Source organism: Pipra filicauda, unplaced genomic scaffold (assembly GCF_003945595.2).
Source record: "Pipra filicauda isolate LSUMZ 115617 unplaced genomic scaffold, ASM394559v2 scaffold70_size2993248_pilon, whole genome shotgun sequence".
Taxonomy (NCBI): domain Eukaryota; kingdom Metazoa; phylum Chordata; class Aves; order Passeriformes; family Pipridae; genus Pipra; species Pipra filicauda.
In genome coordinates this window covers 1,207,885-1,224,591 of record NW_024104876.1, presented here as the reverse complement: position 1 = coordinate 1,224,591, position 16,707 = coordinate 1,207,885, and the positions used below count along the sequence as shown (strand labels likewise).

General features: G+C 45.8%; 1 protein-coding gene across 17 annotated transcripts in view; it reads right to left on the bottom strand.

The window, feature by feature from the left end:
• MEGF11 (multiple EGF like domains 11) overlaps positions 1–16,707 on the bottom strand; it is a 272,662-nt gene that overhangs the window by 14,292 nt on the left and 241,663 nt on the right. For 11 of the 17 annotated variants that reach the window (XR_005566394.1, XM_039389132.1, XM_039389134.1 and 8 more), the window contains 5 exons: positions 16,288–16,416; positions 13,692–13,820; positions 13,310–13,543; positions 6,910–7,028; positions 4–70 (listed from right to left, as the gene is read on the bottom strand). Coding sequence is in view for 14 of the 17 variants with exons in the window: in XM_039389132.1 (XP_039245066.1) it covers positions 4–70; positions 6,910–7,028; positions 13,310–13,543; positions 13,692–13,820; positions 16,288–16,416 (678 nt within the window). In the remaining 3 variants the exon portion in view is untranslated. The remainder of the gene's footprint in view (positions 1–3; positions 71–6,909; positions 7,029–13,309; positions 13,544–13,691; positions 13,821–16,287; positions 16,417–16,707) is intronic. The other 6 variants (XR_005566395.1, XM_039389140.1, XM_039389141.1 and 3 more) reach the window with 2 other exon arrangements.

The following is a 16,707-nucleotide window of genomic DNA, read 5'->3' as shown; positions in this document are numbered from 1 at the left end:
GACCTAGTTCATTCAGATAGCTGTAGGGTCTCCAGTCTGCAGTGTCTCTGTCAAGGGTTTTGTTACTGAGCTGTTCAAAAAGTATGATAATGGGTTAATGCTGGAAGAAACAGACAGTTCCCACCCGAGACTCCAGCCCAAGGATGTCAGGAATAAAAATGGGAGATGACTGTTACCTTGGCCTCACATTTCAGCCCTTTATCTATATGGGTTTGACTAGCATTAGGGAAAATCACAAAGGAAAGTCACTTCACTAAGCAATGAACAAAAACATGCTGGAAAATACAGGATTTCCTTGAGTACCACGACTTGGATGCCTGTGGACATGGAGTGACATGCTGGCAGCTCCAAAATAACTGATGGAGATGGATGGATCAAACCCACCCACATCAGCATGCAAAGAGGGGCTGCTTGGAACTGAGGGGATCTGCTGAGACATCTGTGTGTTCAGTGACAAGAGATGGGATGGTGACAGAGTTCTCTCAATTCAAGGAAAATCACTTTGGCAACAGTGAAGCACAAAGCCCTGTGCAGATCTGCCAGCGAGGAGAGGAGCCCAGGGCTGCCATCCAGATGCTGCTGCTGGAAAAACACCTCTCCCAGCGTGGCAGCTGGGCCCCTCTGTGTGCCTGAGGCATGGAATGGACACATCCCACGTTGCCGTGGTGGGAATGCCTGGAAAAGGCTGCTGGTGTATTGACCACCCCTGTCAACGTGCTCTGGGTTTCTCTGCCGTCTGTCGAAGCCTCACTTGAGCAGAACGAGGGTTAAACACAACACCAAGGCAGGCACAGGGGATTTGGGGCTCTGGGGTGAGCTCACTGGAGCGTCTCTGTGGTCAGTGGAAGGGGAGGGGCTGCTGTTTGGGGGTACAAGGCTCCTCTGGCCTGGGGCACCACAGCAAAAAGGGGCTCTACCTCTACAAAGCCCCTGGTGATCTGCAAGTGACCCAGCAAGGAGGGTCTGGGAATCATTGTAGTTGCTAAAGCTGCCAAGTTTTCCACCTTCACGTTCTACCCTTGAAAGCCACACCTGATGCAATACAGCTGGTCCTGAGGAGGTGTCAATTCAAGAGCAAATCCCACTCCTGTTTCTGAAAAATTAGTTATGAATCTGTCATTGCTCTCCCGTGTCTGCTTCCACACTGGGAAACCTCCTGCCTCTGTTCAGAGGGTTCAGCTCTGCTATTTTACTGTATTTATAAGAAAATGCTTAACAAAAAGGAGGTTAAAACTGAAAGTATTCAAAATTACCACAGCATTTCATTGTTCCTGACCTCTCATTAATTTTTGCTTAGCTTTCTCAGTGGGTTTTTAGATCTGGAACAAAGAAAAACCCCACTAATGTATTGAGGTCTGTTGGGATATTAAATCCCAGCTGACACCCAGCACCTACAGCCACAGTCCAAAGGTGTTTTCACCCACCTTCACAGTCCTGTCCAACAGCCCTCAGTGCCACAGCCACCCCCCTGAGGGTGCAGCCCCATGTTGTCCCTGTGCCTGCAGTGATCCCGCTGTCCCTGGGCACCGAGGAAGCTCTGCAGGAATCTTGGAGTCCTCCAGCACTCCTGGAAATTCCTGATGTGCCACCTGAGGGAAGGGGGACATAGCCCTGTGCTCTCAGGACATGTAGTCAGGTGTGGTCGCAAACGTGGTCTCGTTGTGCCACCAGCCCAGGAGCCCATTCCAAACCCATCCAAACCTGACTGGCTGAAGGAGACTCTGCTGAGGAGCCACCAGTGCTGACCTCGCACGAGGCATTAATTCAGGGCAGTCTGTGCCCTGTGCTGAGTGGGAAGTGCAGCCAGATGATCCCCACAGTCCCCTGAGGCCCTGCAGCCCATGAATCTGTCACCAGGCAGCTCCAGTGATCGCTGTGTCCGGGGCTCCTCCGGCTCCTTCTCGTTTTTTGTCCATGTTCCCATGCAGGTAACTCGTGCCATCAGCTCATCAGGCACCTCTGCTCCAGCTGCTCTCCTCAAGGACGTGCCCAGAGCAGGGGGACAGCTGATAAAGCTGCTTGTCTGCAGCATTTCCAGAGCAATCCCTGCCCCAGAGCAGTGGCTGTGGCTGCACATTCCTGCTCCTGGCACGGGCTGTGCGTTGGCATCTCCCAGCCGATGGCACAGGAGCCATTTCTTTATCCTTGAACAGCTCCTGGTGCTTCCCCCAAACTGGGAATGGACACCCTGGCAGCAGGCACAGGTGTGGGGCAGTGGGGCAGCCAGGCAAACAGCAATGGCAAGGGCATGAGGAGCAGATCAGCTTGGAATGTGGCCACTGAAGGAGGAATCCTGGCCCAACACACCTTGGCACATCAGTTCTCAGAGCCCACGGCTTCGTCCTTCTCTTCAGACTCGCAGCCAGAACACAAATGCTGATTTCCAACCCAGCTGCACCACTTAGAGCACATTTATTAAAGTCTTGGGGTTTCTATTAAAAGCTCTGGGTTTGCAGGATTTATAAATCAGCTCACAAACCTAAAATTTGGCATGAAGAGCTACAGGCTAGAATTGATTTTTTTTAATGAAATGATTTGGGGACATTTTTAAGTTTTTCTGAATGCAGCAATTAGGAAGAAATGTGATTATAGCTGTCTCTTTGTGCTACTATCATTTCTTAACACACTATAATTTGTTAACTTTTTTTTTTTTTAAGATAGAAAATACTTCAATTTTTAGTGTGAAGCAAAATTGCTTTTCTGAAGGAAGAAATCCTTCACAATAAATTTCTCCATTAAAATCCCTAGCTGGTAATTTTAGCAATTTGGTTAAAACTACCTCACATCTGGCAACTTTTCCTTTAAGATCAACGAGACGCCAGCACGAGCAAAGCAAAGTCATTATCTGCCTGGCTGAAATAGCTGCCTAGATGACAGTGGCCACCTGATCACCCCCAGCCATTTGTCAATGCCCAGGTTTTTGAAGTCCATGGTGATTAGGCAAAGAAGCACTGGCAGGAGCTCCATCATACCTTTATCCTCCAGGAGAGCAATCAATAAGAGCTTTGCCATTAATTTCTCTGACTACTGGCTTCAGATTTCCATGGTCCAAGCCAGTGCTGCTCAGTTTTCATGCCCATCCTGGATGCTCTGCAGCCATTCTGTATTTGCAGCCTTCCTTTTTTCCTGGGCAAGTTTTAGTCAAAGGTGCTTTAATGATGCTTTCTGTGGCTGAATTCCTTTTTATGAGCTGGGTGACATCCAGTCAGACCATTTCCAGTGACCTCTGTTTTGCAGTTTCTAATTTTATGTGAAGTCTTTGGTAGAATTTAGAACTTCCTTTAATAGATGTGAAACTGCTGGCTTTAAAAATTCAGGACATCTAATAGCAATTGATTTTTATGATGTCTGTAGAAACCAGCAACACCTGGAAGGGGGTGAGGGTGGAATTATGAGCTTTGCAAAAGCTCAAGGTGAGAATCCTCCGTTTGCTTGTGACCATTGCAGCAGCCCCATGCTTTATACAGAGGAATCTTCACAAGCTTTGCAGTGTTCAGTAAAAGTGAGATATATCCCCACTTTAATGCACAACTCAAAAACTCAAATATAGAGCTGGCATTGAAGCCCTGAGAGTGGTTCTGCCAAATGCCCTCTGAGCAAAATAGGTCCTCAGCATCTGAAATCTGGTCTTCAGCTCAAGCAGTGAGAGCTCTGATGTGAAGACACAGGTGTGGAGGTGGGTGTGTATCTCTGTTTATCTGCTTTGGAAAATCTGCTGCATTAATTTTGTGGCACAATTTCACTCCAGTTCATGTCTGACACTCCTGGGTAACTCGCAGCATCACTATTATTTGCTGCTCCATGTGTCGTTAGAAAAAAAGGCCAAACTTTTGTAGGAGCAAAGGTCAAGTTTTGGCTTCACTTAAAGTGACAGTAAAATATCTCTTGACTTCAATGGTTCCAGCGTGTCACCCAAGCTGACCTGGCAAACCCACTCACACGTGGAGAGCAGTTACTTGTGCAAGGTGTCCAGCAGTGGAATGCTGGAGCCTCTGCCCCCTCCTTAACCCCACAGATGCAGATCCATTCTCCTGGACCTTGCACAGAGACAGAGCTCACCCAACAAGCTCCTGCTGGCAGCTGGAACAGGCTTCAGGGACACAGGACTGGAAGGGCTTTGATCACGGAGTCCCTGAGTCCTGCTGCCTTTTACTGCAAACACCCAGGCACATAATCCCTTAGATAGCTGATCAAGCTCCATTTTAAGAGTAATCAGATTTCTTTGTCCCATTAGTCTTCCTGGGAAGCTATTCCAAAATCTCACTGATCTGATGTTAGAAATCTAATTTCCAGCTTCGATGCATTCGTGGCCAGTTCATCCTCATTTGTTCTCGTGCCAGGGCTGTCATCCCACTTCAATAGCTCCCCTCCCTCCTCGTGTTTACCTTGCTGTATTTAGAGATGGCAATCATGCTCCCCCTCAGCATTCATTCTGCCACATAAAAGCAGCCAAGCCTTTTTTTAGTCCCTTCTCATACTCTCCCCCTTCTCCTCCCACTTGTTTTCCTCCTGCCTGTGTTCCAGTCCCTGCTCCACTGGCACAACCACCCTGCCCTGTGGGTTTTAATGCCTCCACCTGTATTTGTCTCTCAGCAACTTCAATGATTTACCTCCAGGACATGTGTAGGGTCCTGAGCAGTGGCCAAATGTCTGTCTGGCAGAGGGAAATGAGGAGATGAGACACCTTCCCTCTGGTCCTGGGAGGGATGTGGGAAGCTGGGCACTGCTCCCATCCTATGCAGACAGACCCATCTCCCAAAGTGAAGTTCTCAGTGCAGTGCTGGGCCCTTCAGCTCCTGCCCTCAGCCACCCTCACCCACCTCCTTCCCTGGGGGAGGTACCACCGTGCCCCCTGAGAACAGCAGGGAACAGCCACAGCGCTGGGCAGCTGTGCTGGGAGCCCTGGAGCCAGGGATCCTGGAGCTGGGAGAGGAGAGCAGGAAGGAAAACAGGAATAATATGTGTGGAGTTGGGTGAGAGAAGAGAACAGGAAAAGAGCTAGGAGAAAAACAAAGATAATAAAGTGGAGAGAACACTAAGGGAAGAGGAGAGAAAAGACACAGAAAGAGAGGAGAGGACAAGATGGGCTGGGGGAGCACAGGAGAGAAACCCCTCCTCAGACTGCAGCAAGGGCTGCATCTCCCGTGTCCTGCCTTGTACGTGGCCCAAGCTGTCTCTGAGGGCAGGGAGAGAGGAATGGCTCCAGTCCATCGCCCCAAGGCATGATCACCTTGGAGAGATAACACATCCAGGGCTCTGGCTCAGCACTTCAGAGATTCCTCTGCCATTTCTTTTCATTTTGCATCTGTGCTGGTTCCTTTGTGACCCCAGCTGGCACCATAAAGAAATGAATCCTCCAAGTACAACTTGTGCACATTTCTCTGCAGAAAGTGGGAATGGCACCAGGCAAACTGATTTGGAAATGAACTCGTTAAGGCAGCCAGTGGGGCTTTATGTGCTCCTTTGTCTCACTTGGCTGGAGAGCTGCAGACAGACAAAGCTTGTTTTTGGCCATCTCAGCTCTTCAGTACTGCAGAGCATTCCCATTAATAAGTGAGATGCTGGGAGAGCTAAAGGAAATATCAGGCCATATATTGATATAAACACCCTGAAAATACCAAATCCATTGGTTTTTCTTTCAGTAACTACCAGGACAAGCTGCTGACTGACTCTGGACAGCCAGTGCTGCAGCAGGGGGAGCAGCTTCCAGGCTGATCCCAATGCATCACTTGGGGTTTAAACCTTTCCAGCAGCTTAATATTTGAAGTGGTTCTGTGAGGAGATGGCACTGAAGGCTGGGAATCCAGGAGAGGTGCTGGCTTTGACCTTTTCTGAATTCATTTAAATTTCTGCAACAAGATTAGTGGCCCAGATGGACACTCATCCTAAATTTGACATTATGAGCATTTGCACTTTCAATTTGGGGAGCAAAAATGCATGGTGCAAGGGGACCATATACATCAGAAAACATATTTACACATCTGTCTAAACATTTCTCTGAGAAATCTCTGGAGCCAGCCTTTTTATTATATTTTAATGAGATTTTCTTTTAATAACCAAGAAATGACTTCCAGGAGCACATGTAGAGATATTTTTGCCTGTCTCATACAATACTGTCTTTTTGGCATTAATCTTGTTCCTATGGCTTTCCAGTGAGTAGTTACATTTGGATTAAGGTGACACAGCCTGCAAGTACCATCATTTTTAAAGCTGACAACCTTGATGAAATCAATTGCATTTCCTTTTTCTCCCTGTGCTTTGTCCCACCTTGGCTTATTAAGGCTCCAAAGGAAGAGCTGTTTTACCATTTACCACACCTAAATCTACTGCCAAAGTGGTGATTTGTCCATGAATGATCCGAGGGAATCAATAGCAACATGTGATAAGGAAAGTACTCCTGGATGTCTGAGCAATGCAGTGGGAACAGCTCTTCTGGAGAGCCAGGAGTGACAGCAGAGCTCCCAGAATGTCCCTGGGTGAGTCAGAACAGTGCTCAGAAGCACCCCAGGTGCATTCTTGCATCTATCTGCTTGTCTGTGTCAGCAGGGAATTTGTGTGTCTGCTGGCCTGGGAAACAATGGGATAGCCAAGTGAGATTAGTGACCTAATGCTTCATTGATTTACTTGTGTTCCTTTAATGGATAATTATATTTATCTGGTTATTTATCTCTTCTGAGAAACCAAAATACCTTAGAGTTGCTAAGACACCCAGCCCTGCTGACCCAGACAGGCATGTGAGTAACTCCAGTTACCATTCCCAGAGACTGGAAAGATACTGGGAGGGGAAAGCTGACCTTTCCCTGGAGTTTTAAATCAAGCTGGCAGACAGCAGGATCCAACAGACAGTGCTTGGGTTGATTTCCTTGAACTGATAAGAACATTGCTGCAGTGGGGTGGGGTAATATCTACCTTACTGGAGCTGTTTCCATCCAGATTACTGGGAAAGAAGCGTGAGGTCACACCACATGAGAGAGTGTGGTAGCTGGGATTGGAAAAGCAGTGTACACTGCCGCTACCTTGAGATACATCTGGGGAGAAAACAAGTCATCACAAAGTACTTTGGAAGCCACAACAGTCCTTAAGAAACTCAAAACACGGCAGAGACAATCTAGTTTAGAAACCTTGGTTAGAGTTCTGGGTGTTGTAAAACATCTGCAGATACAATCTATCCTGAATTGTGGTGTGAAGCTCTTGACTATCAGCATTACACATAGGAGAAAAAAGCAAGATAGTTAATTAACGCAGCATTATCTTTTTGAAGATGTTAGAAAAGCCATTCCAGCTGCTTTGCAGGTTGAGGGAGGGAATGCAAAACCTAGGAAATGCATGGGCTGCAACACAGCTGCTTCCTTAGTTTAAAACTTGTAAGAGCTACTGAGCAGAAGTAGTTATGAAAAAAAATAAACCTTTTGTTACCAAACCAGCAGTAAAGTTGGAAATCAAGGTGCTACAACCATACCAAGAAGTCCCAAACATTTTATATTTTGTATAAAGGGTTATTAAAACAGAAATCTGGAGCCCTGAAAGGCAAACCTGGGCAGTTACATTGTTATCTTCAGAGACATTTTATCTATTTCCTCGCTTTAACTTATAAACACATTTACCAAGAAAAGCATCATATTTATACTGGCAGTTCTAATGAAAACATCAATCCCAATCTGGTTCCAGCTGCATAACAAATTGATAAATATTTCAAAGTACCATCAGAAGAACGGATGGAAAATTCAAACCAAAGCAGCAGCATTTAAACAACAAAGCCCTGTAAAAAGCAAATGAATGGGTTTTAATAAACCCCAGGCTTAAACTGTAGGCAGAGAGGTCGGTTATAGGGAACACCTTCATGTGGAAAGGGTAATGAAGTGCTGGGGTGGCTGTTTGAACCCCCCCCACCTTTAGGGAAGGTTGGCAGCGGTGGGTGAGGGAGGGCACGGCCCCGGCTGGCACTGAGGGGGGTCCCAGCCACCACCACCCCTCTCCCCTTGCCCTCTGCCTTTGCCTCGCTCTGAACATGCACTTTGCTTTGCTGACATCTTGTGGAGATCTAGATTTAGCCTAATTTACTGCAGCATATCCTGTTTCAAGGAAGGGCCTCCATCTGCAGGGTGTCTCTTACGTAAGTGCTGTGGCTGAGGGGAAGCTGCTCGTGCAGGTCTGACCAAGCACTTCTTTTCTGCTGAAACGTGCACGGGGATTTTCCAGGGCAGCCCTGTTTTGTAAGAGCAGAGCCTTTGAGTCCTAGTTGTTTTCCGGGGTTATTGCTAATGAAGTAGATCAGGATGTGATTCCAGAGCTGAAGTCTTTGCATTGAACTTCTTGCAGCCAGGGCTCTGCCACCTCCCCAGCTCTAACTGTGACATTTGCAATCAAATCAACATAAAACACCTATCTCTTGGGGCCTGCCAGTGAGAACTGGGGCTGGAACCCCCCACAAACACAGACAGAGCTGCTCACACACAGCCCTGAACCTGCTCAGGGGGGCTTGGCACGAGGCAGCTCCTCACCCTCCTCACAACCTGTGCTCCCAGCTAAAGATGGACACTTGGCTCTGTGTCTGTCTGCTCTGTGGGTGAGTGTTGATGGGTGAGTCACACCAGCTCTGCCTTCCCCTTCCCTTATCACTCAGCTGAGGGCAGGGACCACCTGACACCTTACAAGTTCACCCCCAGCTTATCTGGCCATAGCGTGTTTTCTGCACCCAAAAGGAGCCGGAATAAAGCTCTCCCAGACTGCCCTACTACTCAGCACAGTGCTGAATTAATGACCCTGAGCTCATACACATCACCACAACCCTTTTATCCCCACCCTGTACTCAGAATTCCTCATTCTACACAGTTCCATTTGGTCGATACTTAAATACCCACCCAGGCTGATTTACCTTCATAGCACAGTCCATTTTCTACACATTTATTCCTGAAGCTCTTGTAACTGCTGGCTGGAAATATTCAATCAAATTCAAATCTAATGCTGTCCCTGCTTAAAAAATAAAACCAAAACAGCAAAAAACCCCACAACCCACAAAAACCCCCCCTGCTCTTCCCAAAGGGGAGAATTCTGTTCTGCTCTGAACAGGAATGAAAGACTTAAATGCCTAAAAGAAAGGAAATTATTTAAATTAAAACAAAAATAGCGCCGAGGTGCTGTTAATGTCACCATGGGGAGATCAGACCTGTGAAGGGACACATGATGGCAGAGTCCTGCTGTGAGCCCCTCAAGCCTGAGGCTGCTCCAGAGGAAGACCCGAGAGGTCTGGACGAAGGTTTATCACCTGATGGACTGAGCCCAGGCTGTGGGGTGACACAGGGAGCATCAGTCCCCACCCTGGAGCAGCTGTAGGACAGTGGTGTGAAAACTGGGCACAAAAAAAGAGACTAAGTGAGCACTGCAGTCAGTACCAACCCAGGCTTCTCAACTGCTAAATGGAGCCGCTTTCTGCTTTCTGTGTGGGTCCTCTCTGCCCACACAGTGTCACTGAGGCGGCTGAAGGCTCCAAGCAGGAGGGTTCACTCTGCCACCTCCCACCACACATCAACTGCAGATCATTTCTGGAAGTGTCTTGTCTGGGCTTCAGGATCCACGGTGCTTTATTTTTATCAGGCTTTGCTTAGCTCTTGGCTCTCAGAACAGGATTCGCCCCTCCCAGAAAGTTTGTCAAGGCCTTGGTAAGACCTTAGACATCACTTCAGCCCATACCCAAGTCTGTGTGAAAGTCCTGATAGGAAATCTCTGCTGTTCTCCAGCACTGCCACACAGTTTTCCTTTCTGTCCCCATCTCCTTGAACAAAACAACCTGCACTTCAAAATCTGTTTTCATGCTGGGGAGCACCATTTTGATTTCAGGCTTATTTGGGAAAGTCTGCTCTCAGATCCAAGTGTTGTGGATAAGCTCTCCCAGCATGCATGGTTTTCTTTTCCTCTGGCTGCTGGGCAGAGTGTGTTTTGCTGCCACATCCTTCATCCACAAATGCAAAAGGGTCCAAGGGCTGCCCAGGGGGTTTCCCTGCTTTATAATCTCTCTCACACATATGCAGGGATTATCAGCCTTGGGAGAGCTGAGGACACAAAGACCAAAAACATCCTCCAGAAACAAATTAATGTGCTGGAAGAAATTGCTGCCTCCAGGAGCTTGGGATCTGTGTGTGTGACTCTGTTCTGAAACAACACCACCATGACCCAAATGAGAGCAAACAGGCAAAATAATAACTGGTGATTGAGGAGAGCCATAATGTTACAACCCACAGGGAGCTGGAGACTGCAGCCATCCAGGTGGAATTCCTGCCAAAGTACATGAGTTTACATGGGATTATATTCATTGGACAAGTACATCTGCATATTATTCTGCCCTTAATCCACATACAGACCTCGAGGTGAGGGTTGGGATCCTTGTTTCCTCTGTGCAACACTGCTTCTGTCCTTCAGATCCTCTGCAACACACACCTGCACACTTGTACTCAGATACACAAGTGTTGTCCTGCCATCCTGATATTCCTTATCTCTGATCTTGTCTCACTATCCACCTCCCCATTTCCTGCTGAGGAAGGTGCACACCAGCACCTTTTCCTGCCTCTGCTCTGTAGAGGTGAAGCAGCACTGGCAAGGCCCAAGCTGGGATGGTAATTACTGATGGGTACAAAGTCTCTCAGTAAGAGAATGTACTGGAGGACAGTCAGAATTTGGCAGGGAGTTTTCAGAAGCCTTTGTCTAGAATTTGTAAATGCCCTTCTAAAACAAAAGCCACAACTTGAAACAATGCTGATACCTGCAGGCAATTTATAATGGGATAAAGATGGAGCAGCGTGTTTCTAACTTCCTAACCTTCCTCTGCAAGCTCAGATGGCAGAGTATTCCAAGGGGGAGAAGAAAGAAAATCATTCTTGTGACCTCCAGAAAGAGATGGTTGCCCCCACTCCACTGCAGCTTCCTGAGTGATAAAATATCTATTGCTACGAGGACTGCACGAAGAAAGGAGAGAGCAAAGACCCAGTCTCTGCATCTCCATCACTGAGATGGACAGGGAAGAACCATTATCCAATTTCTTCCTAGAAAAGCCCAGGCAACACCACTGACCTGGAGCTGTTTGGGATTGTGAGGAACTGGTACTTGAGGGTTTTCACAAACTGGGCTGACATGGAACAGCAGTGCCACAAGGGCCAGAATGTACCTCACTGTCACTGCCCCAGGACCACAAGAGATCCCAGGTTCAATGCAGCTGAAGGATGGGATCCCTCAGATGTTTATGATGTATCCAGGAATTCAGCCATCCCTAAAATATTTTTTTCTCCTCGTGGAGTTAAGTATCACGTGGCATCAGGAGCTCTGGGATAGGTGGCTGCACCTGAGAGGAACGTGAAGAACGTTTTACATGGCAAATTAAAGCCCACAAGGCCATAACCTACAAACACAGTCCTGGGCTACCAACATCTTCAAACATCATGGCTTTCTCTCTATGGCTGAGGAGGAAAGTCATCTGTCTTTGTTAACTTTCCAGGATGAGTGAATTCCTTCCCAGCATTAGCCTTTTTCCAGACTTCTTGCAGTGTCTGAGGCTGGGACACCATCAGGTCCACTGGGAAGTCTCATTTCATAGCAAAATATGGAGAAAAAAAAAAAAAGAGAGATTTTTGTTCTGAAAGGAGCTGCTCAATAATTCCACTCAGGAACTCCCAACAATATTCCTCTCCTTACTTTGAAGTGTCTGAGCTGTGTCTCTCAAACATGCTGGGTTGCACACACATTAACTAGAGAAGCACAGAGATAAATGAAGTGGAGCAGGCTTTGTACACAGATGGATAAGGTGCCAATGTGATAGAAATGGATCACTGAAAAGTTCAGGACATTTTTCCATGCCAGGGTCTCTGATCTGCTCTCTCAGAACCCAGAGCCTCCGTGCTGTGGAGATGGGTCACAGTTGTCTTTTGCATATTTGTGGTCTGGCTCCTCAAATAGTGTTGAAATGAAAAATTTCAGGCCAAGCTGTGCTGGCAATTAGTCAAGGACTAGATGAGCCCCCTCTGTCAACACTTTCATTCATTTCTCACCCAAAGGGGCAGCTTAAGCAAGAGCCAGCAAAGCTAAAATTCAAACATAAGGAGCAATGGGAAGAAATCCAGGGATGACTTTTCCCCCCATCTTGTAGCTACCAGAAGAAGGAATGCTCTACTGAGTGGTCTAAATGTGAGTTTGGTCAATGGTGTTCAACAGGCAGCCCCTGATGTGGGAGGTGCCATCACAGGAAAATGTGTCCCTGACACGAGGACTGGAGTCACAGTGCCATGAGAGAAGATGTGGGATTAACTTCCAGGTGTAGCCAGGCATTGCTACCATTGGCTCAATGGGAGAGGCTCCTTCCAGGTGCATCCTGGGCAGGGAATTCCAGAAGGAAGCTTCCAGCCATGTCACCCTTAGACAGCACAGAAGCCAATGGGCCTCGTGCACTCACAGGAGAGAGCAGAAAGAAAAAGGCACTGCAGGTCTGGGGAAGCAGAGCTGCAGGGTCAACCTCTGCCTGTCTCAGGAGCTTGCACTCAACTGGACTTACAGTTTCAGCCATTTAAAGGGAAGAGAAGTCAGAGGGCAGCAAACCCTGAGGAGATCCCCACCAGAGACAGATCAGAGCAAACCAAAAGGAAGTAAATCTGTCTCCTGCCTGGCATCCTCTCTGATATTGGCCAGAGAGGAATGAAGAAGAATGACAGTGTTAAAAAGGAGATCAGATCCTGCAAAGTTTAGCCAGTCTGCCAAGAAAAGTAGATTCTGCTACTGCTACTCCACAGCAGTAGCAGAAGACAGAAAGAAGTAGGAATGCTGTGATTCCAAAGAGCCTTCCCCTTCTTCCCTCCTGCTTTCATCAGCTCCTGGGAAGAGAATTCACACCAGCTCTTTAGATGACAGGGACAGGTCTGTGCTCAGCAGAGAGTGACAACAAACAGGACACCTTAAATCACAAACTGCAACACTGATCCAGTCAATCCCCTTCCTCCAGCAAGAAAAGGCTTCTCAAGGTTTCACTAAGGGAAAACTCCTCTGCACTGCAAAAGGAATGCAGGTGATTTAAAGCCCATGCAGCACATTTCTTGCCTGGGTACATCCTCCATTGTGCTAAGTAAACTTAAAACATATAAAGCAGCTTAAATCAGTTGATATTTGCTTTCCTGTCCCTGTTATGTGTTTACAGATCACGGTATTCAGGGGAAGAACGGAAGTGTCATTATTTTTGTGGCTCAGTAACACGTGTTACACATCACAGAAACTTGTATTTCCCCAATACACAGGAACATAAGTCTATATTTGATTAACATAAAAAGACCCTTACCAGAAAGTGAGTAATCTGTATTAGTCATCCTCATGGCTGGAGTGTAAGATACACTTGGCATGTCATGGCCCTTCTCCTTCTGTTTCCGTCGATACCACACAAACAGTGCCAGCAAGACCATAATAATTAGAAGGAGAATAATAATTCCAATGATTGCTCCCACTGAGTGCCTCTCTGATCCAAGAGCAGGGCTAATTTTAGTATAGGGGTTTAATTCTTCCATCATAAGAGCCGCTGTTAAAAGTAATTCATAACACACTGTAAATTGAATCGTGCATTTCATTTTTGAAATACTGTTTCTTTTTTTTTAAAGCAAATACATCACTGGAGAGGGGGAGAGAGAGAAAGAGAGAGGGGTTTTACAGACAGAATCCCACTGTACCTTGATCACACCGGATTCCTTTGAAGCCTGGGCTGCAGTAGCAGGTCCCCGTGACATGGTCACATGTAGCATTATTCATGCACTCACAAAGTTGTTTGCAACCATAACCAAACGTTCCTGGTGAGCACTCTGGGAAGCCAAGGAAAAACATTGGAAAGAATTCCTGCTGTTTTCAGGAATGGGTGCAATGGAAAATTCAGTAGAAAAGTCTCTCTGGTTTCAGGGTCTCCAGGATAACACTCTAATGCGAGATGATTATTATTATTTTAAAGCGGAAGATAAATGTATTTCATGCACAATTTATTACTTATTAAGCTGTAACTTTCTGGAAAAGTCTTACAAGACTTCCCAAAGACGAAATCAATAATAGGTACAAAGGATTTAAAAGTCTTGATATACATTATAAATGTTCAGAATTTGGCAGAGCATGAGCTCAGAAGCTTTAGACAACACCTTGAAAGAGCTTAGCATTCTCCACCACCCTACTGATTTTTTTTTTCATGGGGCAGTTGCAAAGAAAAGTTTTAATGAACATTTATATGAACCCAATACAGTTTTACCAAACAAATCCCACATGCTTTCCTAGTCATCCCTACTAGTGCCAGCAGGTGAACAGAACATTGTAGGTGGAATTGCAGAATTGAGCACCTGAATGGTTTGATTTGCTCTGCTTCTGTACCAGGACTCCTGATACAGAAGGAATTTTTGTCCTGTCTTTGTATTTCTATCAAAGACGAAATGATTGAATGTCCAGCTGAGAAATTTATTCATACAATTACCATGATGGGCTATTACAATAAATCTGTAGGCAGCTGACTTTACTTCTGGAGGAACTATTCAATAATAAATTGAAAGAAACAATGTCTGTCACATCCCACTTATTTCCATGGAGAAGAAGCATTACTGAAAGCATTCACACTTGTTATGATACTATAGAAAATATCTTGTTTAATGTGTGACTCTCTGTGTGTCCCTGCAAATGTTTTGCATAGCATGAGACACCTCCCCAGTGTCAGTCTCTAAGTAGCTTCTAGTAGCCAAAATTTAATATTTAGTAAAGAACTCTAGCCAGTATCTGTGTAATGATTTGCAGTGTGTATTAAAGTTGTATCTCTTTCTTTAATCTGCTGGTCCTCAAATAAGGAAAAAAAAATTTACAATTAATGCTCATTCTGATAGTAACCTGTAACCTACTTGTAATGAATAAAGCCTAAATTTTGGGACTGCACCACAGAAATGATGCCTGCAATTAGGCATTTCATCTGCAATGCAGTGTGACTGCCCATTCAGCAGGATCTGGAGAAGGAAGGAGCCTTAATGAAGAGATTCTTTTAGATTAAACAGTAGAAAAACAGATAAATAAATACATTTGTATTTTGGATAGAAAAGAAAGCCTCAGGCTTTGTACAGAGGTTGAATTAAAAAGTAGCTTCTTGTATAAAATCTGCTAATGTGCAGTTCTACTGTGGGACTTTTTAGTTTCCTGTTTTGATGATGGTTGCAGTAGGGCTGTACCCAAATTCACAGTAAGTTGGCCACTTCCAGAGTTACAGAGGTGCCATACATAATCCCCCATGAGCACACACATTTGGTCCCGAGATATTCACTTTGCTGAATGCAAGTGTGTGCAAAAAGATGTTTTTGAATTAAGTTACATGTACAAACACTTCCATAAAGATCCATGCAGTGAGCTCCAGTTAAAGCTTTCCCTTGCAAATCCAGCAGGAATGTTCCTGCATTACCTTACTGCCAAAAAAAAAGGAAGGGAACCCTGTGGAATTAATGCCTGGGTAAGGTGAGATGGATTTTATGTTGCATTTAGAATATGAGGAAGTGTGTGAGAATTTTCTTGTGATTTACTATACTGGACAAACAAGTCATTATTCAGCTACAGCACATCCAGTCTGCACTACCCTCATTCTGTGTTCTTTAAAGAAGCCATTTGGCACAGGCTGCTAAATATGCCAGCGGGACATGGACAACAATTCCAGTAAAACATGCCAGGTCCCTTGGAAGGTAATTGGAGTTCATTGTTAAACACTTGCTCACTGCTCTAACTAAACACAGATCCTTCCCGAAATGGCAAACAACTTTGCTTTCCCTGTAAAGATGAATCTTTATTTGCTCCACATCTATAGCATCACAACTTATGCAGGAAAGCCCCAATATTCCTTGGAAGGCAGAGAGCAGAAAGGATTTATTCCTTTTAACCCTTCTGTCTTCCTTCATGCTTAAGGAAACCTGATGCTCTCAACAGCATTAGCAAGGCACGATGCAGCTTTTGGGCTATTTTTCTACTAATTAGGTACAAGCTTTTTGGGAAGGCTGCATCCAGTCAGCACTGAGTGCAGTGACTTGCTTTCCCTCACCTAACTTTAGCCTGGGAACGAAAAGGCCCAACTGGCAGAGGAGTCACTGTATTTCTTTATGCTTAGACTGCCCAGTTTTCCACAGGCACCTTCTCCTCCCTATGGATTACATAAGGTGCCTGGGGCTGACATCAACACTTCATTTAAGAGCCTATTTGTGCAGAGAATTCTGAAACACTCCCCCCCTCCCTGGAGAAACAGAAACCCGAGGTCACGCTGGTACTTACTCTGCTCGCACTGTTTGCCTGTAAATCCAGTCCTGCACGTGCACTGCCCGGTGATGTGGTCACAGTCAGCTCCGTTCTGACACTGGCACACGTTGGCACAGTTCTTTCCATAAAAAGCAGCTGGGCAACCTTTCAGGAATCAGAAGAAGGAAGGACTAAGAAATGAGTTGAAAGCCAAACTCAGATGCGTTATCAGCACAAAACATGTAGGCCTATAAATCTATGGATTTTCAGCCTGTGTGTATTTAATAACATTTATTTGATGGTCTAAATGCAGAAATACTATGACAGCCAATTTTCTTGAAGTAATGTTTCTCATCTCTTACAGAATTGCCTCTGAAGTGTTCCAGAGGAATGAAAACTTGACCCATCTATACAAACCACATTTTCAAGAGGTGAAAGAAGATGCTAAACAGAAAC